Source organism: Metarhizium robertsii (genome assembly GCF_000187425.2).
Source record: "Metarhizium robertsii ARSEF 23 chromosome Unknown MAA_Scf_2, whole genome shotgun sequence".
NCBI classification, from domain to species: domain Eukaryota; kingdom Fungi; phylum Ascomycota; class Sordariomycetes; order Hypocreales; family Clavicipitaceae; genus Metarhizium; species Metarhizium robertsii.
The window spans coordinates 671,152-691,945 of NW_011942160.1; the positions used below are offsets into that span (position 1 = coordinate 671,152).

The 20,794-nt window shown below is 58.2% G+C and overlaps 9 protein-coding genes across 9 annotated transcripts; 4 read left to right on the forward strand and 5 right to left on the reverse strand.

Annotated features, from left to right (window-relative positions):
• Positions 1-582: 582 nt before the first annotated feature.
• On the forward strand, positions 583-3,082 carry MAA_07173 (uncharacterized protein; the record flags this gene model as incomplete). Its single annotated transcript, XM_007825171.1, has 2 exons — positions 583-1,224; positions 1,301-3,082. The coding sequence occupies 2 exons, from the start codon at positions 583-585 to the stop codon at positions 3,080-3,082; spliced, it is 2,424 nt and encodes an 807-aa protein (XP_007823362.1).
• Positions 3,083-3,732: 650 nt separating this feature from the next.
• Positions 3,733-4,599, reverse strand: MAA_07174 (C6 transcription factor; the record flags this gene model as incomplete). Its single annotated transcript, XM_007825172.2, has 3 exons — positions 3,733-3,829; positions 3,894-3,975; positions 4,047-4,599. 3 exons carry the CDS (start codon positions 4,597-4,599, stop codon positions 3,733-3,735), a joined length of 732 nt encoding a protein of 243 aa, XP_007823363.2.
• Positions 4,600-5,351: 752 nt separating this feature from the next.
• On the reverse strand, positions 5,352-6,182 carry MAA_07175 (class I alpha-mannosidase; the record flags this gene model as incomplete). The annotated part of the gene is made up of 2 exons (XM_007825173.1): positions 5,352-5,958; positions 6,025-6,182. 2 exons carry the CDS (start codon positions 6,180-6,182, stop codon positions 5,352-5,354), a joined length of 765 nt encoding a protein of 254 aa, XP_007823364.1.
• A 1,830-nt stretch (positions 6,183-8,012) lies between these two features.
• Positions 8,013-9,108, forward strand: MAA_07176 (aristolochene synthase; the record flags this gene model as incomplete). The annotated part of the gene is made up of 3 exons (XM_007825174.1): positions 8,013-8,310; positions 8,365-8,638; positions 8,700-9,108. The coding sequence occupies 3 exons, from the start codon at positions 8,013-8,015 to the stop codon at positions 9,106-9,108; spliced, it is 981 nt and encodes a 326-aa protein (XP_007823365.1).
• A 373-nt stretch (positions 9,109-9,481) lies between these two features.
• On the reverse strand, positions 9,482-11,168 carry MAA_07177 (maltose permease; the record flags this gene model as incomplete). Its single annotated transcript, XM_007825175.1, has 3 exons — positions 9,482-10,775; positions 10,838-10,900; positions 10,984-11,168. The coding sequence occupies 3 exons, from the start codon at positions 11,166-11,168 to the stop codon at positions 9,482-9,484; spliced, it is 1,542 nt and encodes a 513-aa protein (XP_007823366.1).
• A 702-nt stretch (positions 11,169-11,870) lies between these two features.
• MAA_07178 (Zn(2)-C6 fungal-type DNA-binding domain protein) lies at positions 11,871-13,835 on the forward strand (the record flags this gene model as incomplete). Its single annotated transcript, XM_007825176.1, has 1 exon — positions 11,871-13,835. One exon carries the CDS (start codon positions 11,871-11,873, stop codon positions 13,833-13,835), a length of 1,965 nt encoding a protein of 654 aa, XP_007823367.1.
• A 1,391-nt stretch (positions 13,836-15,226) lies between these two features.
• On the forward strand, positions 15,227-16,747 carry MAA_07179 (glycoside hydrolase family 5 protein; the record flags this gene model as incomplete). The annotated part of the gene is made up of 1 exon (XM_007825177.1): positions 15,227-16,747. One exon carries the CDS (start codon positions 15,227-15,229, stop codon positions 16,745-16,747), a length of 1,521 nt encoding a protein of 506 aa, XP_007823368.1.
• Positions 16,748-18,194: 1,447 nt separating this feature from the next.
• On the reverse strand, positions 18,195-18,589 carry MAA_07181 (UPF0052 domain protein; the record flags this gene model as incomplete). The annotated part of the gene is made up of 2 exons (XM_007825179.2): positions 18,195-18,229; positions 18,328-18,589. 2 exons carry the CDS (start codon positions 18,587-18,589, stop codon positions 18,195-18,197), a joined length of 297 nt encoding a protein of 98 aa, XP_007823370.2.
• Positions 18,590-18,773: 184 nt separating this feature from the next.
• On the reverse strand, positions 18,774-20,331 carry MAA_10783 (UDP-galactose transporter; the record flags this gene model as incomplete). The annotated part of the gene is made up of 2 exons (XM_011412702.1): positions 18,774-19,999; positions 20,070-20,331. 2 exons carry the CDS (start codon positions 20,329-20,331, stop codon positions 18,774-18,776), a joined length of 1,488 nt encoding a protein of 495 aa, XP_011411004.1.
• Between the last annotated feature and the right edge of the window lie 463 nt (positions 20,332-20,794).

Here is a 20,794-nt window from a genome sequence, read left to right on the forward strand (position 1 = left end):
CGCAGCTTCTTTTCCTTCTTTCTTGTATTCCTCAGCCCTGCCCACGGTTTGTCTTGTGGGTGAAGGTTGGCGAGAATCGTCCTATTGAGTTGGAAAGACTCTGCAATCAAGTCAATTGCAGAGCAGACGTTGGGGGACTGTCAAACTGCTGCTCATTTTACAATGGCGGCGCGTTGGCGAACTTCTATGGTCCAATTTGCCCATTAAGCGTTTCCCGACTGCGATTCGGATTTTGCTCCGAATAGCTGCCGTCTTGATTCATTCAGTCCTCACACGTTATTCATTGTTTGACCAAGCGATTCAAGACCTGAAGTATCATGCCTTCACCACCGCGAGCGACGGCAGCCGCTGCTTCAAAACTGACCAGTCGCTACAGTCGAGTAGGACATAGCTCTCATGGTCAAGTCACGAACCCGACGGCTTTCACACCGTGCCCTAAACTGAGGAGATGGGATGGGGCAAAGTGCCTCTGTACAGCTTGGGATGGACTGCAAAAGGTATGGTTATCTTTGTATCTTTACTCTGTCCTTCTTCTTTAATTTTTCATTATTATTATTCCTTCGGCCTTGCTGTGTTGACTAAATGAGCTCTGCTGACCATGTGCTACAACAGGATCGTGAGCTCTGGATCAGCAACGGCAACTGTCTGGTTTATCTCCACAGCAGCGAGGCCACCAAAGGAAAGGATGCAACGAAAGCACCGGTTTTCAAATTGCCGTTTTCTTTCCTCCTCATGACAAGATGCTATCCCTTGATAAAGCGATTCTTGGTCATCAACAACCCTGGCGAGCGCGGGGTGAGAACTCCCCGCACCCCAGGCGAGATAAACAAATGGCACCGTTCAAATCCGAAACGAACGGTTGAGCTTTTCATACCGGCGCCACTCCACGCGGATAAGAAGAAAGTCGAACGCCACCAGTTGCTGATGAGGAACTTTTTTGCATGGGTTCTCCGGCGCCCTCTTGTTGGAGAGACTCTCGGGGAGGCAATGATTGGCCTGCTGAACTGCATGCACGAATATCGATCTGGCGGGAAAGTGGATAATGCGGCAGACATTATGGGGTATCTCGACGAAAAGGGCTATCTTTGCTTGGCTGGCCAGCCGGCTCATGCGTTGGCCGTGTTGCAACTGGCCGAGACGTTTCGTATGAAGGACTTGTATCTTCAAGCCCTGGCACATTGTGTGGGAATGCGGGACATGCTCCTCTGCAGGCGTGAGTTCAAAGTAAGTTGGCCCTCTATATTTCCCTGGCTGTCATGGGACGCCTGCAATGTCAGTGTTGACTGACATGATATTGTAGCACACCAGCCCGGCCACTCGCAATCTGATTCACGAGAGCGAGAATGAGTTGAAATCTCGGTTCAACAGGACGTCAGCGATGCTGGAAAACTTCCTCGACCAAGAGCTTTCCGAGGCGCACCTCGGCATCCCGCTCGGTCTTCGTGCTCACCTGGAACGTTTCAGGAGCTTTTTGCTTTCTTTCTACAGCGTGAGGCTGGGCTACTATCCACCAAGCTCGTTTGATGCGGCGGTATACCGTGCTATGGCTGGGGATTTCAAAGCTCTGTACCGCCTCTTGGTCGACGAGGCATACAGCTCGTCTGAAGCCATGCCGTCCGTTGCCGTGGGCGGCATCTGCACCCTGCAGCTCATCCAATCCTTGGACACGCATAGCCACCTCGAGCCCATGAAGCACCCGCTCCCCAAGCTCCCGCAGCTGGATCCGCGGCCTCGCCCGAGACGCTTGGCGTGGCTACCACGGGGTCCGAAACAACGCGCAGATGAGCGCCAACTGGGACACGCCGCGCTTGTTAACGCGTCGAACTGGGAGCAAGACGTGCTCGACAACAGCCTCGTTCGGGCGTACAGGCAGTTCGAAGAGGACTGCGCACTAGAGCGCAAAAGGCGGGACAGGAGGGAGAGGGTTTCACTGGTCGACGGACGCAAGGTCCGATGGATCTTGATATATGCCGTTCACCAGACGCTGCGTTACGCTACACAGAGACCCCATGGCGTGCAGGATGACCCCAGCGCTCGATATCTGGTGACGATTGCCAAGGACACCTTGCCCCCGTGGCAGGACAAAAACGCCCGTGGAGGACTGATTCGCAGCCAGACTGAGCCGGCACTGAACCGCCTTGGGAGGCTGCACGACGCGGACCTGGCCACTGCCATGGAAAGGTTTGAAATCAAGCCAGACATTGATTATTTCGCATTGACTCACAAGCAAGATGCTCCCCCTCCACCAAGGTCGAGGCGAGCGTCTCTCCCGCCTCTAGCTACGGATAATCCAAGCGCCCTGTCGCGAGCGAGCTCGTTCAAGCAGGTATTGAATCGCAGCTCCACGATTCGCAAGTCGGTGCGAAGATTGACGCAGAGTGCCGCGCCCCCCTCTTTCCCCCCGTCCCCCGTCACGGCGAGCAAGCCTCTGTATCACGAAATCGTGGTCCACGGCTACGGCAATGGAACAAACGACGTGCGCCTGGGATCCCGCGCGGCCCCCCCGCTGCCGCCCTCTGATGTCGGCCGGAGCGCGTCCACGGCGTCGGAATCGGAAACAGCCTCCAGCAACGCCAGCACCGTGCCCAGCTCGGCGAGCATGGTGGACACGGCAGAATCGTCGCTCGGCTCTCCAGTCCCCCCCGACTCACCAATCGAAATACTACTACCCAAAACCCGGCGATGGAGCACCCACGACGCCGCCGTCCCATACGGCAGCAACAGCCCGCCAGTGTCAAAATCCAACTCGCTCAGGCGGCGGCCCATCAGCTCCGCCTTGGAAGGCTACACGCATGCCGCCAAAGCCTTTGGGCACTTTGTCGACAATGAACGCCGCAGCATCTTTGCCAACAGTCGCCAGAGCGGCGCCGACCCGAAGCGCAGCAGCTCCATCGCGCACAGCCGCTCGATTGCGCTGCCCATTCGCGAGGACGACATTGCCGAGGAGACGTGCCTCTTGCCCAGAGACTCGGGCGACTGGACGGCCATGCAGGCGTTTCTGGACGGGAAGGGGGTGGACGCAGACGCGGCGCATGCATGGGAGCAGTATGCCGATCTGGGGGGACTAACAGAGGTTCGGTGAGGATTCCCACCAAGAGGAGATTTGATCCGTTAGAACGGCAGGCTGAAGAAAAAAGGACAACATTCATTGGCAATATTTTTCAAGTCTTGCCCACCCTCTTCTTTTTTGTTTACACAAGCATTTCCAGGCATCTTTGTTCTCGTCTTTCGCTCACGCTGAGCGCTCTTCTTCAACATCTGATACCCAGTGTGCGGGCATACAGCAGCGCAAGACGCATACATGCACATACCCACCCCAGCGTTAACAATGACATGGCTTGATCCTTTTTTTCTTTCTTTACTTGAGCTTTTTATGTTTCAGGACGAACCTCGACCATCGTGGTTGTGAGCATGTTTTTTATAGATCTGGACGCAGGCACAAGGGTCATGTAGCAAACAATTCTAATTCCTAACAAACGGGGTATTCCGTAACGCATAAAGACATGTTTTCCCACCCAATGCTGTGCCCTCTCCTTTCTGCAGGCCGGTCTCGTCAACAGACGGCCGCTGTTTGGTACCATGTGGTTCATGTTCCCATTCCTGGTCCTCTCGGCCCTCCCTAGCCCGTGACTGCACAGTTGCTGCCGAATATAGTTGCGCAAGTGTGCCCTTCGCGCTGTTTGAATCAAGTAAAGCTGGCGGTGCGCCTATTCACATCAGAGTACAGCAGAATCACTCCTTCTTCACGTGCGAAGCAGCTTCCAAGCCATCGAGGATTTCAGCGCCAATAGACCAGGCCATGTACGCTGAGCCAATGAGCCACGCGCCACTGCGGCCATGTTAGCCAGGTATGTAGGTTCAAGTCAAGTCAAGGGAAGAAAAACAGCGCATACTTGGGTATGATCCAGAGGAAGACGAGATCAACGGGGTTGTTGTGGCCAATGTTGTCAAAGCCAGAGAAGTACTCGTTGGACCCTGGCTCCGGTATTTAGCACCCCAGCCGTCAGTCTGCGCCGCGGGTCCCGCATTCATCAATTGCCACTTACAGTAGAGGAACGTCTTGCTCAGCGTCATGACGGCGGAGCTGAAGCCGATGAGGACGGCCAGCGCGCCCGGCCGGCCCGTCACCACCCTCCCGTGGGCGGTGGCCTCGCCGCGCGAGTACCACAGCCACAGGTACACGGCGTACATGAGGGTCTCGACGACGTTGAGGAGGCCCTGGGCGGCGGTGAAGCCGTTGTTGGCGTGGAACGCCTTCCACCCGTAGATGTGGTCGACTTCGCCGTACAGCTTGTACGGCAGCCAGAGGGGCCAGTGGGCGGCGCCGCCTTCCATGGTGTGCGGGCGGCCGAGGACGTAGCCCGTGTCCCAGATGACGAGGGGGAGGGAGACGGCCATCCAGAGCAGGGTCCAGAAGGTCGGGGTGTGCTCGAAGGCGGAGGCGCGGTGGGCGCGGCGGCGCGTCGTGGTCGAGGGCGCCGAGGTGGCCGGCTTGCGCTTGCGCGTGGCCGGCGTTGGTGTTGACGGCGTGGACGTGGACGTGGGCGTGGGCTCGGGGCCGGCGCTGTCGGCGCGCGAGGACGAGCGGGTGCTGACCATGGCGAAGGGTGTCGGGTGAGACTTAGGTGCGTGTCGCGACGGGGGAGGCGACGGCTGGGTGTGTAGGTCGGGATGGCAGGGCGACGGGGAGCATGCGGAGCGCGGGTGTGTTTTTGTGTGTTGATGTGCGCGAGGCCGAGTTGGAGGTTGGAGAGGAGGGGACAGCGTGGGTTTGTTTACGGAGGCCGGGGCGCCAATGCAGCCCGAATAAGCACAATGCTCGAATCGAGGACGGTTCCGAAACTGGGGAGAGATGGAGGTGGCGTGCGCTGATGGATGGGCGGGATGGGAGGCGGTTTGTTGGTGGTTGAATGCAATCGTATGGAGACGGAGCTGAACTCGAGCTTCGAGGATGGATGAAGCGGAGGGGCTGGATCGAATGGGGTCAATCGGATGGGTCAGATGGGCCGGTGGGCCAGATGGAGGCGGGGGCCGGGCCAGCAGTGGAACCCGACATCTGCATGCAATGCGCATCTGGAATCTCCATGATCCTTTTCTACTCCGTATTGATGCTCCGATTGAAGGATCGACCATGTCGCGCGCGGGTCTGGTAGTCCCATTCTCCGTACGGGGCAATCTGACACAAGATGGGCTTGCGCTTGTCGCGTTGGTTCATGTACATGTTGATTTTGCGGCTACAATACCACTTCCCCCCGTCGTTCCCAACTCTTGCATATTTTGTCCACGGCCGGGACTGAGGCCGCATATTCAACGGCTTCGTTTCTTACGCCTCGCGCCTACTCCTGTACAAGCTAACCAAACGTATGGCCCCCATTTTCCAAATAATCCTTCTCCTCCGCCGTCGCCTCCCTGCCCAACGCCTTGTTCCGGTGCGGATACCGTCCAAACTTCTTGATGATATCATAATGCATCTGCTCAAAATCCAAATTCGTCTTGGCCATCTTGATTGCCGCTTCAACATCCCCTCTGACGACCTCCAGCGCCCGTGCATGGTGCTCATTCCCCGGTGACGCCTCGTGCTCGCCCGCCAACGACTCAACATCCGTCACGGCGCGTCGGAACCCGTCCAGCGCCTGCTCATGGTCAATCAAGTCTTCCGAGTGCATGAGCGGCATGTAGAACCAGCTACGGAACGCGAATTGCCACCGCATCTCTGGATTCCGGTCCGGGAGCCCCTGCTCAATGGCTGCGCGCGCAACATCCCGCGCGAGGGGATCGAACTCATCAAAGACGACAGAGGACGAGGCCCCGCGGTAACAGTTCCGTGGGATTTGGTCCAGCAGAATGAGGAGGCTCATCCAGTCGCATGGTTCCGTCGGCTCAACGGCGTCGAGAATCTCGGTGCCGGATGTGACGCCAGTTTTCCGGAGTGCTTCCAGGGTTGGTAAGAATTTCTCGCTGTGGTTTTACAGTTAGAAAAAGAAAGAAAAAAGTTTTTTTATGGGCAAGGTGTAGACAGCGTACACGCATTCCCTGTCGAGGGTTTCGCCGCCCATGAACCACCGTTGAACATTCTCCTGCGGCGATATGACGCATGCCTCGGGGGTGGAATTGAGGAACCAAAACTCTTGAATTTCGCGGAAAAGAGCAGGCGTTATGAGCGATCTGATCGTGTGGGCCATTTTGACCTGGGATCCGATGTCAAACGGGTTTGGCTGTCGATGTTTGGCGCTGGATGTGAATGGCCTGCTGCGGAACGAGGAAGCACCCACGAGAGGCGTGAAGCATGCGTTGAGAGAGGTGGCTAGGGCCAATTGATGAGCGGCCGCGCGACAGGCTATCACCAGCGTCAGACAGATGACCGAGCGAGCGGCACATGGGGTGTATTGACCAACTTTGGGGGCGTCGCAGTGCCGCAGAGGTATGGCGTATCGTTGTTGACGCCGCACGAGCAGTCATGGCCTTGTCCCGAGGTCGCGGGTCGATGGCGGGCTGCGGGCAAGATGCTGTCTATCCTGTTGCGCTTTCACTGTGGCCGGCGCTGGCTTCGGGATACTGCGTGTCGGACTCGAGGTTGCAGTTGAGCCATGTCGGGGTATGAAAGTGCGCGAGCGGAGGTTCCGGATACATGTAAAGGCCATGTGCCAATCGATCTGGTGCTTGACAAGCTGGCGCCCCACATTCCTGGGCTGGGAGTTTATACTTGATGTGCTGCGCGTCGAGAACAGCGACAGATGTCCCTGAGAAATACCAATCGTCATGAGGCAAACGCTTTTCACGAGAATGTCAGATTCGTTTGCCAACCGAGGTTATTCATGATGCGAGGTGTGATTGGCCAAGATGACAGAGACACGCCAGCCGTGTTCCACTGATGTCTCGGTAACAGCCGCGGGGATGTCGGGATACGGGGTGTGATGGTTTAGACATTCACACTAATATGGTGCCCTAACCTCATGTTACGTAATTCAATATAGCGAAAAAAGGAAATGTAGTTGCCTTGTATCTGGCATGACAATGTCAGGTGGGTGTTGATGGCAGAGCGACTCGGGAGATGTGGCAGGAATCCTCACTACGAGCAAGTTAGGTGTAATAGAGTGGCTGGATTAATCTCTCTTAATCCTCACGGGTTAAGAGTTCAATGTCCCTTTTTATATCTAGTAGCTACCTCGTGGCTAGGGCATAGTTAGGGCACCAGACAGCTACGCCGTGCTCCGTAAGGCCTCGCCGGATACTCCCGGTGGGTCTCTGATGGCCCGTGCGTTAGTTCCTCATGATTGGTCTCTGACAGACAAATCGAATTGACTTCTCCTAAAACTCGACCATTGCTCGTTAAAATGGAAGTTCCTATCCGTATGAGCTGAAAAGCATACGACAGTCATATAATGTCCTGTGTCTTTGAGCCGCGGCTCTGGCCAAGCTGAGATGCGCCTTGTTTCTTCTTTCCCGAGCCCGAGACCTCCAGGGCATTGAGAGCAAGGCAACGGCTGATGCCACGATTCATGGCATGCTTTGTACTAGTGTCTGTTTCTGACCACCCCAACGGCAAAGAGGCGCTCTTCGGTCAGCGAGTGCGGATATTCTTTTCAGCTGGCTTCGTCTTCTCAAAAAGAATCTGCTTAAAAACCCTCCATGGCCGGTGTAGACCGGCTTATGTACTACATGGTGGCTGGCGGTGCGCGGTTCACTCTTGGCGACGGATGCAACCCGCGTCGGACGGTCTGGAACATCATCACATGGCTTCCCTGCGCATGTTGTGCAACCTGTCTCGGAACAAAATGCACAGGAGTACGGAGTACTCCGGACTTGGGAAAAAAAGAAGAGTATCTGACAGGCGGCATGTACCCACCAGCCCAAGGAGACGGGAACGACGGGAATACACAAACACACATATAGATGTATATATATATTCGTGACGTGAGTCTGCAAACTGAGAACCGAATATAGTACCCATGATCTTGGCTATATAACACCACATCCAGCTCACGATTCCTCATCTCGAAGCCATTTCCACAATGTTTGGACCACTCTCCCATCAACCAGAGCCAAAGTTGTTTGAAAAACGGACAGACGGAAACGACTTCCAATGCCCGCCCTCGATACTCTCAACAGCTTGTCATCCTCTTGTAGAGGAAATGACGGAACGAGTCAACGACTTCTTCCTAACAAACTGGCCCTTTCCAGATGAGGCGCGCCGCCGGGCATTTGTGGCCGGGCAATATGCTCGGGGCGCCTGCCTGGCGTTCCCAATGGCCAACAACGACCGCATCTACCTGATTTGCGTACTGCTCACCATTCAGTTCCTAATCGACGGTACCATGGCCCTCACACGAATCCCCTGCCGCCACTCATAACTAATCATAGTAGATGCATTCGGCGACTTGTCATTCAGCCAGGGGCGAGCCTTGGCAGAACACATAGCCCATCTCTGCCGTGGGCAGCGTCTTCCCAACAGGGCCGTCCCCATGGAGTGGATCTCGTACAACGTCTTCCGCGACATGAGAGCTCTGGACGCCGAGCGAGCAAGCCACGTAGCGGACGCCGTTGAAAAGTCCATGATGGTCCAAACCAGTACCCGCCGCGGCAAAGACATGGGATTCTCGCAGTTTGTCGAGTACCGGTCCGTCGATGTGGGCACGTTGTGAGTCTTCCCGTGTGTGTATGCTACCAGGCTGCTCTGGGCGGGCTGACGAGTGCCGCAGGATATTATTTGCCCTCATCCCGTTTAGCATGGGTCTAGAGCCGAAGCTAGGCGAGCGCGAGGCGGTCCGGGACGTGAATGCAAACTTTGCAAGACACTTCCTTGGCATGAACGACCTGGTCGGGTATGAGAGGGAGGTGATGGAGTCCAAGGCTGGGCACGAGGAGGGCGGCACGCTGATTAACAGTGTGTCGGTTTTGGCTGCTGAGCTTTGTTTGTCCCCGGAGGCGACGAAACGGCTGTTGTGGCAAATGTGTCGAGAGTGGGAGAGGAGGCATAGGGAGCTGGCGAGGGACGTCTTGAGAGGAGGCGAGTCGCCCGATTTGGAAACGTATGTCAAGTGTCTTGAGTACATGATGACGGCGGGGGAGGTATGGGGGCTGGCTACGGCAAGGTATCAGGTGTCTTGAGTGTCCGAAGCTGGCTGGTGCTGTTGGCGGCGTGACAGGTTCTAGGGCTTTAGTAGTTTGGAAATGATGGAGCTTAGGAATTTGCATAACACTGTGATGAGGCAATAAAGTCAAAAGCAGTTCATCGTACATCTGTTTTTAATAGTGTGTTTTGTATTCTACAACGTATGCAAATGAGATGGGATGCCAGTCGTCTTACTCAAGTTGACAATGAAATGTTACCGTGTCATTTCCTGGTTGGTATCTGAGCAAACAAAGTCCGTGACGAGATTGATGGTATAGAAATCAAATAACTGTATTGGCCTGTCTTGTGGTCATGCAACAGCTCATGATGGCCACAGGCTCGATTGTCAGCAAACCTCCATCATGTACTTCAAGCCTTGCCCATCTTCCGGGGCGGCACCCTCTCAGCAAAGAGCTGATCAATCTCACCAAACGTCTTCCCTTTGAGTTCCGGCACATACACCCAGCTTCCAATGGCACCAATAATGGCCAATCCGCCGAATATAAACCCAACCTTTCCCTTTAAGTTACCCTTGTCAGGGTTCACCATGTACGGGACGGCAAAGTTCATGGCCAATCCGCATATAGCCTGCGTGGCGGTCGCAAGAGAAATCGTCTTTGCGCGCAGCACCGTACTGGACGCCTCGCCGAGAATAGTAAAGGCCACCGCGCCAATGGTAAGGAAATAAATAAAGGCGTAAATCACCGTGCTGGCGGCCTGCACCCACTTGGCAGCCTGGCTCGGAATGACGTCCATGATGCCAATGAGCAGCAGGAGGGCGGAGAGGGCCACCATGCCCGACAGAAAAAGCTTCCGGCGGCCATATCGCTCCACGACGAACCAGCTGACAATATTGCCCAGGACACCGCAGGCCGTGACGCCAACGCCCAGATCGAACGAGCGGGAGACGTCGAGGCCGGCCAGCTGAAAGAAGTAGGTCGAGTAGCCGAGCACGAAGATGATGCCCACCAGGTGCTGGCACAAGAAGACGCCCATGGAGATGCCCGTGCGGACTCTGTTTGTCCCCCTGAAGCAGTCGACCAAGCCCAACTCGGAGCCGCCCTGGAGCTTCTCATGCCGGATCGTCTGGTCAATTTCCTCCAGCCTGCCGACAGCGTCGTTTCCCCCGTACAGCCTGGAAACGACACGCATGGCCTCGTCCCTCTTGTCCCTGCGCACCAGATGCCACGGACTCTCGGGAGACAGCGGCAGAAGCGCGAGCAGGAAGACGACGAAGAAGATCTGCGTGGCAAAGGGTCCGCGGTACGCCCACCGGTCGTCTCGCTCCCCAAACGCCTTGACCACCGAGTTGGAAATGAGCTGGCCGACGGCGATGCCGAGATTGACGCCGGCCGTGGCGATGCCGCGCAGCGCGACGGGCGCAAGCTCGCTGCACATCATGGGCGCCAGGGTGAGATAGAAGCCCAGGCCGACGCCGAGCACGAGCTTGGATCCGAGAAAGGCCGGGCGGGTGGAGGAGACGATTTCGCCGACGCAGCCGGCGCTGCAGACGACGACGCCGATGAGCAGCGCGCCCTTGCGGCCGATGCGGTCGGCTAGCCAGCTGCATATGAAGCCGCCGAAGAACTGGCCGACGGTGCTGATGATGTTGAATGCCGATTGCCAGTCCGCTGGGAGAATGGCCTCTCCGCCGACGGTATATCTAGACGGATTGAGTAATAGGTTCCCGAGAGCAGAGACCACGGGGGGGAAATGCCAGCGTACCCAAAGTCGCGCCGGAAGGACGGCACAGAGATCATGGCACCGTTGATTTGGGCGTCAAACCCCCTATTCATTTACATTAGCAAACAGTCAGGGGTCAAATGGTGTCATTGAAAGCATTGGATGGCCGTTGAGGCAGATGTACATACCAGCCCACGGCGGCCATGGCCCAGTAGAAACACCACCAGACGACGAGTTTATGCCTCGTGCATATAGTTGCCACGGTGAGCTCCTGCTCCAGCCGCTGGCTGCGCTTGTCGTGCCCTCGGGCGGCATCGTCGTCGGCCGACATGGGCATCTCAACCTCTTGGACGTCGCTTGTCTTTGCGTCCATTGCAGACGACGATGGCTCAGTGACGGGCAAAGGGATCTGATAGAGCCGTCTGATAGCTTAATCTATGCTCCGCGGCGGAAATGTGGGCTTGACGGCCAACCCCATGGGGTAATGCATTATTCGGCGAAGGAGCGAGTTTATATCCATTTCTGACGGCGACGACGGTGATGCGGCGTGAGTCGCAAAGGAAGTCGTCGGCCATATCCCCAAGGTTGAGGGTGGAACGTCCAAGGCGTCACTCCAACGATGGATAACGTCCGGTTGAATCCAACGTCGGACTGGAATACTGCGGGGGCCGAGCACCCCCTGGCGTCGTGCTCCTGGCATCCTGTTCCTGACATGGAGTCTTATCTGCGACATTCCGCCGTCGATGGGTCCGGCTATTCTTGGAATCGTGGGGAACGCAAGCCACTTCGATAATGCCCGAGTCCCTGTCCCATGTACCTACCATGAAACTCGCTCACCTCAGCCTGAATAACGCGTGGCGAGGCACATCATGCCATGGCAGATCTGGGGTGCGCAGGACGGAGAGTTCTAACTCCCGGCCTTGTCAGTGTCTGGGCAATAAAGAGTGCGATACTCCGCTTAAATTCGACACATCATAAACTCGTATGTGTGCATGTGCCGTGAGTCCCGTGACCCACCTTGCCGTTTTCATCCTCCATCATCAACCTCCCAACCTGTGAGACCTCGACCGCCGGGATGGCAGACACGCCGACGCCAGAAAGGATCGCGGCTGCAGGCCAAGGCGATTCCGACGAGGCACCTGCCGACGGCACCAGCGGCTCCCGGCCGGTCCCACGGGGAAGCGCCTTCTACAGTCGACGCCGAGCCGTGAAGGCCTGCCAAGTGTGCCGGGCTCGGCGAACCAAGTGCGACAACCGGAAGCCTTCGTGTTCCTTTTGCCTAAAGGTTGGCGCAAAATGTATCCAGTCGCCGGTGGATCTTTCCACATTTGACCCGGCCAGCCTGAAGATCCTGGAGCGGCTGGACGACCTGGAGAGGACCATGAAGACCATGACCGCAGGGGGAGCCGCTGGCCAGACAAGACTCCCGCCAGTGGCGGCGAAATCGACGACGGCCAGACTCATACCCCCCCGTCCGGAGCACATCGTGAGGTGGCAGGTCTTTGGGGACCTTCGCCAGGCCCTGGAAGGGGTTGGGCTGGCCGAGCCCGAGCCCGCCGCGTCAAGCCACCGCCAACTCTCGTCCCTGTCATCATCATCGCCATCTCCCTCGACGCCAGTGACCGATGTCACGACCGAGCTTGACCTGTGCCGGGTCAACCACCTGCTCGACAACTTCTTCAACCACGTACACGTGAAAAACCCCATCCTCGACGAGCAAGCCGCCCGGCACATGGTCCAGTCCCTCGTCCTAAACGGCATCGACTGGTCGGCAGAGTCGTGCCTGACGCTCCTGATATGCGCCCTCGGCTTCATCGGGCGGCCGTTTGGGCCCACGCCAGACACGATGCCCGGCACGAGCGCCTACGCAAGCGCCGAGACGCTGTTCCTCGCCGCCCAGCGCCGCATCGGCAGCGTCTTCTGCTCCGAGGACGTCGTCGCCACGCAGTGCCTGTTCCTGTCGGGCGTCTACATGATGTGCGTGTTCCAGCCCGCCAAGGCCTGGCGCTTCTTCGTCCAGGCCCTCGCCTCGTGCCAGCAGCTGTGCCTCTTCCTCGGCTCGCCGACGCCTCCCCAGTCGCCGCCCCCCGTGGTGTGCGACACGAGGCCCGGCGGCGGCGGCGGCCACTCCCTCGAGACGCTCCAGCAGGCCACCTACTGGTCCTCGTGGAAGTCGGAGCGCGAGATGAGGGGGTACATCCGGCCCGCCGACTTTGCCCTCACCGAGGAGGAAATGGCCTTTTACCCGCCGTTTTTGCCGACGCCGCCCAACCTGCAGCCGGCGGCCCAGGAGTTGGAGGCTGGCAGCAATATCTGCCTAAGCCGGCAGACCGTCTCGTGGTACTTCTACCTCGCTGAGATTTCGCTCCGCCGGCTCGCGTCGAACCTGCACGCCGAGATGCGCCGGCTGTGCGAGCAGACGCCGTCGACGCAGTATACCCTCGAGGTCCTGGCCGCCGCCGTGCCGCAGTTTGAAGAGCAGGCCGAGGAATGGATCGCCTCGCTGCCGCCGTGCCTCTCGTTCGACAGCCCCGCCGAGCAGGACGACGTGTGCAGGTTCGTGCTGCGCGGGCACGTCATCAACCTCTTCGAGATGATTTACTGGCCGTTTTTGTCGGCGCACCTCACGCGCGACCCGGACCCGGCCCCGGACCCGGCCGGCGCGGAGGCGCGGGGGATCTCCCTGCCCTGGGCCGGCGGCGGCGGCGGCAACATCAAGAGGCTGGCGCAGAGGGCGCTCGACTACCACGCGCTGAGGCTGGCCGTCAACAGGTCCGGCTACAGGCACCGCCACCACGGGACCCTGCTCATGATCGAGTCGTGCTCGCGGAGCGCGCTGGTCCTGGTCGCCGCCATGCTGCGCAACATTTCGAGCACGGCGCGCAACAGCGCAAAGGGCGCGGATATCTTGCCGCTGCCTAATGGCTGGCGGGCGAGCCTCGACGAGACGATTGACATGTTGGCCTTTTGGGAGAGTGAGTCGCGGCAGTCGGCGGGCGTGCGGCGCGTGCTGCAGGCCGCGAGGGAGAGAGCTTTGTAAAGGCCTTCTTCAATGGTTGGGTGTCGGGTGCCCTGTTAATCTGGTTGTGTTTTTGCAAATTACAAGCGGTTGGCAGAATGTGGGATGTGATGCGAAGCAATGGATGATGTCTGCGGATTAACACTGAACTACGTACGGTACATGTAGGGGTTTTCGGGTCTTTTGATAGCAGTAGATTTGTACGTGGTCTTTTCTGACCAATAGAGTATTTGTAGTAAATATGATGTACTTGTATTTTTACATGCACGTCAAGTGGCGATGGAAATGGCGCATATGTAGAGATATATACGGGCTTTTGGACAGACACAAGGGTAAATCAGCGCGGTGATGGTAAGGACATGGGCGAATGGGCAGTCGATACTGCGGTTGCTCATGCAGTCACGCGCCGCTTTGTCTACTGACGGACGCATGTCTGTCGATAGTTGCAGCTCTAGTTGGCCGACCGCTTGTCAATGTACCGGGATTGCGATATATGAGCAGATGGACGACAGGCGGCAGGGTTTTCTGATCTGGAGACTTGGGGCATCTCTGCAGCAAGTTCACATTGGTGATTGCCTCTTGGGGAATCCGCGATTGTAGGAAAATAGCTCAATCGCTTTTTACAAGCCAATTCGTCTCGAAATTATACGTACAGTGGATAGCATGGGGATATAGTATTATAAGCGTGTAGCTCCAGACAGCAACCCTCGTTTCATTAGAGCGCTTGATGTTATGAATGCTGTCACGCGGTATGAAATCACCGAGTGTAATAACAAGTCCGAGGGCGGAGTTATTACAGCATAGCGAGTCTTATAACTAGACTGTGACAAAAGTATGCTAGGACATGTTTCCTCGTGGGTTGTTGGCTGTACGATCCATGGCCCGTATTCGCCTGGTAAACAAATGAGCAGACAGCTACAACTCCAGGCGCATAGCACTTGGTTCTTTAATTAGACCAGCCAGCACAAGCCTTGATTTGCTTCCCCCACAATTCTCGCACCAGATGGTTCACAGCATCACCTGGCCCCTGGGTAGCTGTCGCTGGCTTTGTCCCCGTGATCGCGTTGATCAACGTACACATTGGCATTTATGGCCACGCTTCTATTTTACCGAGCATGGCCCCTCCTACATTAGCAATATGTTAAACCTGAAAACCAGGCGCCACAGCCCTGCCGAGCGAAACGTTGTCGTTCATCCCGAGTAGTACCCACTTGCGCGGAGTGTCGGATTCACGTACATGTATGTACCCACGACCAGGAGCGGCGCAGCATTAAACAAGCCAGATGAATCAGGTGTTGTCGACTTCTATAAAAGGGTATTGATTGGCATGAATGCCGTCAAATAATAATAAAAAAACGGCCTATATTAGCCCACGCCGCATGATTCTTGACCAGCGCCAGCAAAAAACCACAATGACACCCTCGGCCGTGCAAAATGCGCCGCCCCCTTCCCCTTCACCAGGCGGGCCATCATCCGGCGGCCCAGGAACAAGCAAGCACGCCAACCGGCCATGCGCGATGCTCCGCGTCAGCGGCACGCGCATCGTCGACCCCTCCGGGGACGAGGTCGTCCTCAAGGGCGCCGGGCTAGGCGGCATGCTCAACATGGAGAACTTCATCACGGGCTACTCGGGGCACGAGCACGAGCACCGCGCCGCGCTGGCCGAGGTGCTCGGCCAGGAAAAGGCCGACTTTTACTTCTCGCGCCTGCTGCACCACTTCTTCGGCGAGGCCGACGCCGCGCTGCTGGCCTCGCTGGGGCTCAACTGCCTCCGCGTGCCCTTCAACTACCGCCACTTCATGGACGACGACAACCCGGACGTCATCAAGGCCTCCGGGTTCCGGCTGCTCGACCGAATCGTCGACATCTGCGGCCGGCACAACATCTACGTGGTGCTGGACCTGCACGCGGTGCCCGGCGGCCAGAACCAGGACTGGCACAGCGACTCGGGCCTCAGCCGCGCGCTGTTCTGGGAGTTCCGCGACTTCCAGGACCGCGCGGTGCAGCTGTGGACGGCGATCGCGGCGCACTACGCCGGGAACCCCGTGGTCGCGGGCTACAACCCGCTCAACGAGCCGGCGGACCCCCGGCACACGCGGCTCGTGGCGTGGTACGAGCGCGTCGAGGCGGCCATCCGCGCCGTCGACCCGGACCACATGCTCTTCCTCGACGGCAACACGTACGCCATGGACTTTTCGGCCTTTGACCCGGCGCGGACGCTGCCCAACGCCGTGTACAGCGTCCACGACTACAGCACGCTCGGGTTCCCGCTGCCGGAGCAGTACGAGGCCACGGACGCCCAGAGGGCCCGGCTGCGCGCCAGCTTCGCCCGCAAGGCGCGCTTCATGCGCGAGGCCGGCGTGCCCGTGTGGAACGGCGAGTTCGGCCCCGTGTACCAGGACCCGCGGACGGACCCGGACGCCGCCGCCACCAACGCCAAGCGCTTTGCCCTGCTGCGCGAGCAGCTCGCCGTGTACCGCGAGTGCGGCGGCGTCTCGTGGAGCATCTGGCTGTACAAGGACGTCGGCTACCAGGGCATGGTGTATCTCGACCCGGAGAGCGCGCACATGCGCCTCGTGCGGCCCTTCATCGAAAAGAAGCAGCGCCTCGGGCTGGACTTTTGGGCCTGCGCCGACAAGTCCCTCGTCGACGCGCAGGTGTACCGGCCGCTCATTGACAAGCTCAAGGACATGGTGCCCGAGCACCTGCGGCGGAAAAAGTACCCCAAGACGTGGACGTTTGACAGGCAGGTGGAGCGCGTGGTGAGGGAGTGCCTGATGAGCGAGTACCTCGGGTGGGAGCTGGCCGAGGCCTTTGCCGGCAAGACCGAGGACGAGCTGGAGGAGCTGGCGGCCAGCTTCGCCCTGGACAAGTGCTTGAGGCGCGACGAGCTGAACTGGATCCTGCAGCTGGACACGCGGGGGGAGCTTTGACCGAGGGCGAGGAAGGATTGACGGCGGTAGAGCTTGGCTGGGAAGTCCAGATGTGGTGGCAGGGTGAATCAATCAGGTAAATGGCGTAGCGTTGGCTGTTGTGTTTGATAAGCCGAGACTCGGTGCTTGAAATAGTCCCTTGTATCGTACGGTGGGGTCATGATTCACAACAATACAGGAGATGACACTACAGGAGATGATGATGATTAAATTATTCCCATACATGGGGAACAGCACTGCTCGTCGGACGACGTCCCTTGATGGCCGAGGACAACCATCCGCCGCTGGGCAGGACCCGGGTCGTGGCCACGCTGCGACGCCTCGTCTGGGCAGATTTGCGCTCCGGGCGGTTGGCGAGCGAATGGCGAGCTGCGTCGCGGCTCGAACAAGGTGCTTGGGTTTCGTTGGCTGCGAATACCTTGCCCAACTCTTGTCTCTGGCTCATCAGTCATGGACACGGCGTGTTCGCGGCGCCGTGCCGCCATGTCCCAGATCACATGGCTTGGTGCCCGCGACGAAGCACGGCGGCGTCCACGGCCAGGCCAGTACCGCAGTTTGCTCAAGCCGTTTTGCATGCGTGTCGGGGCCTAGGCGGGAAAAACAAGGCGCGAGGGCATCGTGAAACAACGGAGTCGCGCGCATCAAACCAGTGTCGAGGCAGCCGTTCGTCTGGGCCTTGCCAATGAGGCAGTGGCCCGACGACGCGAGACGGGAGGAACAGCGTGCATGTACGTACATGTATGTACACGTGCCGTCTGGTTGTCGAGGGACGGGCAACATGTGCCGGCTGGGGGAGTAGACTGCCAATCCGTCGAGCTGGTCCGCGAGTCGACATTAGATGGCCGACGCGTGCATTTTCCGTCCATGTCGCAACTCGACCACCCGTCTGCAAAGCCACTTGCACCCAGGTGCCGTCATAAATTGCCCGAAGAACCGACACTTAAACTGCCATGTCCCCTTGCCCCCTGTTCGTTCGTCCCAGCTCCCGGCACAGCGTCCCAAGTCGGGTTTTATTTTTAACCCCCCAAAGACGGGCGCCGTTTGAGACGAGTCGTCGTGCGACGCGCAGGCCGCCGGGACAACCAGCTCCCTGGAAGGCTGCGACGCGGGGGGGCCGCAGTGCGCAGCCACCCCCCCCTGCGCCGCCGGCTGTGAGTGGCCGCCGCCCCCCCGGTCCTCCGTGGCGCTTCCGGTGCCGCATCCATCAATCATCGTGAGTCGTGGGCCCAAGTGGTGCCAACATGGGAAGACGGGATGTGATATCTGTGCTGGGATGCCGCTGCCAAGACGAGACTGAACATCAGGTCATGCCATTTTCCCCTCCTTCTTCCCATCTTGCGTAATTGTATCGCCTTTTCTTTTTTCCCTTCTTCTCACGCCTTGCAAGGCTTATTCATTTCGGTGGAGGGCATCCATCATTCATTCATTCTTTCTCTCGGGACCCGTTTTACTCGCTGGCGAGAAACTGCTGGATAATCTTTCCTTTTTTTAATTTTAATCGCCCCCGACACGGCCAAGCGCCCAGTTCCGTCGTTCCGTCGTTCCGAGAAATTGTGCCCTTTACAGCCATACATACATACCGCGACCCGAGGAAGCAACCATGGGCAATAATCTCTCGTCGACCTTTGTCCCCGACACCTCCAAGGTGGTCCTGAGCCCGAGCGACGCCTTCGGTGACATTCTCGTCGTCATCATATGGGGACTCGTCTTGTACGTCTGCGCCATGATCTTCACCACCTGCGCCCTCGTCGACCGTTGGAAGGGGCCCATGGACAGGATACGCGTGGGCGGGGGGTCGGTGCTGGCCGCCATGTTGCTGTCGACGGCCTGGCCCGTCGTCATGGCCTACATTGTGTTTTCGGGGTGAGGACCGGGACATGGTCTTGGACGCTTCGTGCATCGGGGGAAAGCAATGGGCTCCGAAGTGCTTGGACGGGATGCACGGTATAATACATGTGACTCTTTTCTCAGGCGGCTCTTCATAATGGACATGCGCGTTTTTTTTTTTTTTTCACGCTTGACTAGACTAGCCGACGAGGGTGTTTCGACGGCTTCGATCCACGCGAATGTCTTTCCTCCCGACCACCGTCTCCAGCGTCTGGCCCAACGCCGTCGCATCATATCGGCCCCCGCGGCCAGACTCGTCCTTGGGTCCGTAGAGCCGCACCGTGTCAATGCCCAGCTGCCCAAACTTGTGCTTGTCTACTCTTGGTGACGCCGGGCCCTCGAGGTGGACGAGGTGGGTGACGTAGAGATTGTATTCCTCCTCGGATGGCTTCTGCCACCCCCTTGAATCGGCACAGGCATTTGCAACGGCGGCAACAAAGTCCAACGCGGTCAGGGGATTGTCTGACGGGCCTGTTTCGCGGTCCGTCGTGCCATTTAGAATGAGAATCTTGTTCTTGATGGCGGGGTTGGCGATGGCCTCGCCCACGCCCTTGAGCACCAAGTTGGGGACCAGGGACGTGAAGAGCGAGCCGATGCAGTAGACGACTGTGCCCGCGGTATTGATGGCATCCAGAACACGGGGGTTGGCGGGGATGCGAATCTCCTGGCCGTAGGGGTTGATGTACCATATCCTGTCGATGCGTGAGGCCAAGTCCTCGTCCTCGGCCTTGGAGAAGACAATGGCCGGCCGGCGCAGGGCGGGCAACGACCCGGGAAGGTTGGCGTCTTCAATCTTGTCGTGTTCCTCCGTGTCGTGGCCCACGGACAGGGCAGGCGTCTGCATACCCGTGCTCGAGGCACCCGCGCCGGGCACCGCGGCGGTCGGATAGCTGGGGTGCGAGATGTCGTTCTGGCCCGTGATGACGGTCCCGTCCTGCAGGCCGGCGGCAATGTGATGGGCAAAGTTGGTGTTGAGGGCGGGCAGGACGGAAATCCTGTCGGGGACGGCGCATATCGAGCTCAACAGGTAGATGGCGGCCTCGAAGCTCCCGGTGAAGAGGCGCGCGCCCGTCAGGAACAAGTTTCCGATGCTGGCCTTGGAGAAGTCGAAGCGGCTGCTGGGCCGCATGCGCTTGATGACTTCCAGGTTGAAGGTGTTGAGGTATGCGCGAATCAGCTCTCTCTTGGGCGACGACACGTCGGTCCAGAGAGCATGGGTGGCGTCGAGAATCTCGAACCACTCGGCGCGCGCGGCCTCGTACGTCTTGGCAAGACGATGGTTGAACAGGTGCTTGATGGCAACTGTTTCGGGGACGTCATTGTCCGGGATCAGCCTCACGAGTCGTGAGCGCACATCGCCGATGCCTATGGGCGTGTCGTGTCAGATGTGTGCTGTTTTGTCGGTTGCGCGTTTGCATGGAGGGAAGCGTCATACCTGGTCCGCCAAAGACACGGATAATCTCACTTGTGCTGCCGCCATTGTCTGAAATGGGAATCACGTAGCTCAGCGAGGTCTTGTTGGCTTCGCGGACGCGCTCAAACACGTCGACGAGACTATTGGCGGCGCTTCCGCCGGAGAAGACGACGATGCCTGTGCGGGTCGTGGATGGCGGGTTTGGAGACGTTGCACGTGTCGACGTGTCTGGGGCAGAGGGTGGTGGTTGGAGAATGACGGGAGGGTTGGGGTTGGGAGCCATGGATGAGGGTTCAATGGTCGACGGGATGGTTGGGTGAAGCTGTCTGGTGAGTCGGCAGACATGGAGTGACGGGCGCACGTTTACCCGTCGGCGATACTTGACCATTTAATTCCATGTCACGACATGGAAGCTTCCCCGAGCACTGGGTGGGACGTGGCTTCCTCCACGACATGTTTCGACCACACGTGCGTTGAGTCACGCCGCAAAGGACCAGTCACCCCAGTCACACCAGACAGGCCGCACCAGCTCAACTGGATTCAATCAATTGATGTGTTCGCTTATTTGACGGCGCCACTTGGTTCCTGGCACAGATCCCCCAGATCCGTACCTAGTTGGCGCTGCGCCACGATAACTTATCGAGTTGGCCATCAACGCGAGCCAGACAACAAGTCAACAGCTCGCGGCTCTCCACAACGTCGGTTAGTCAATCCATGACGACTCGACATGTATTAGTCAAATAATT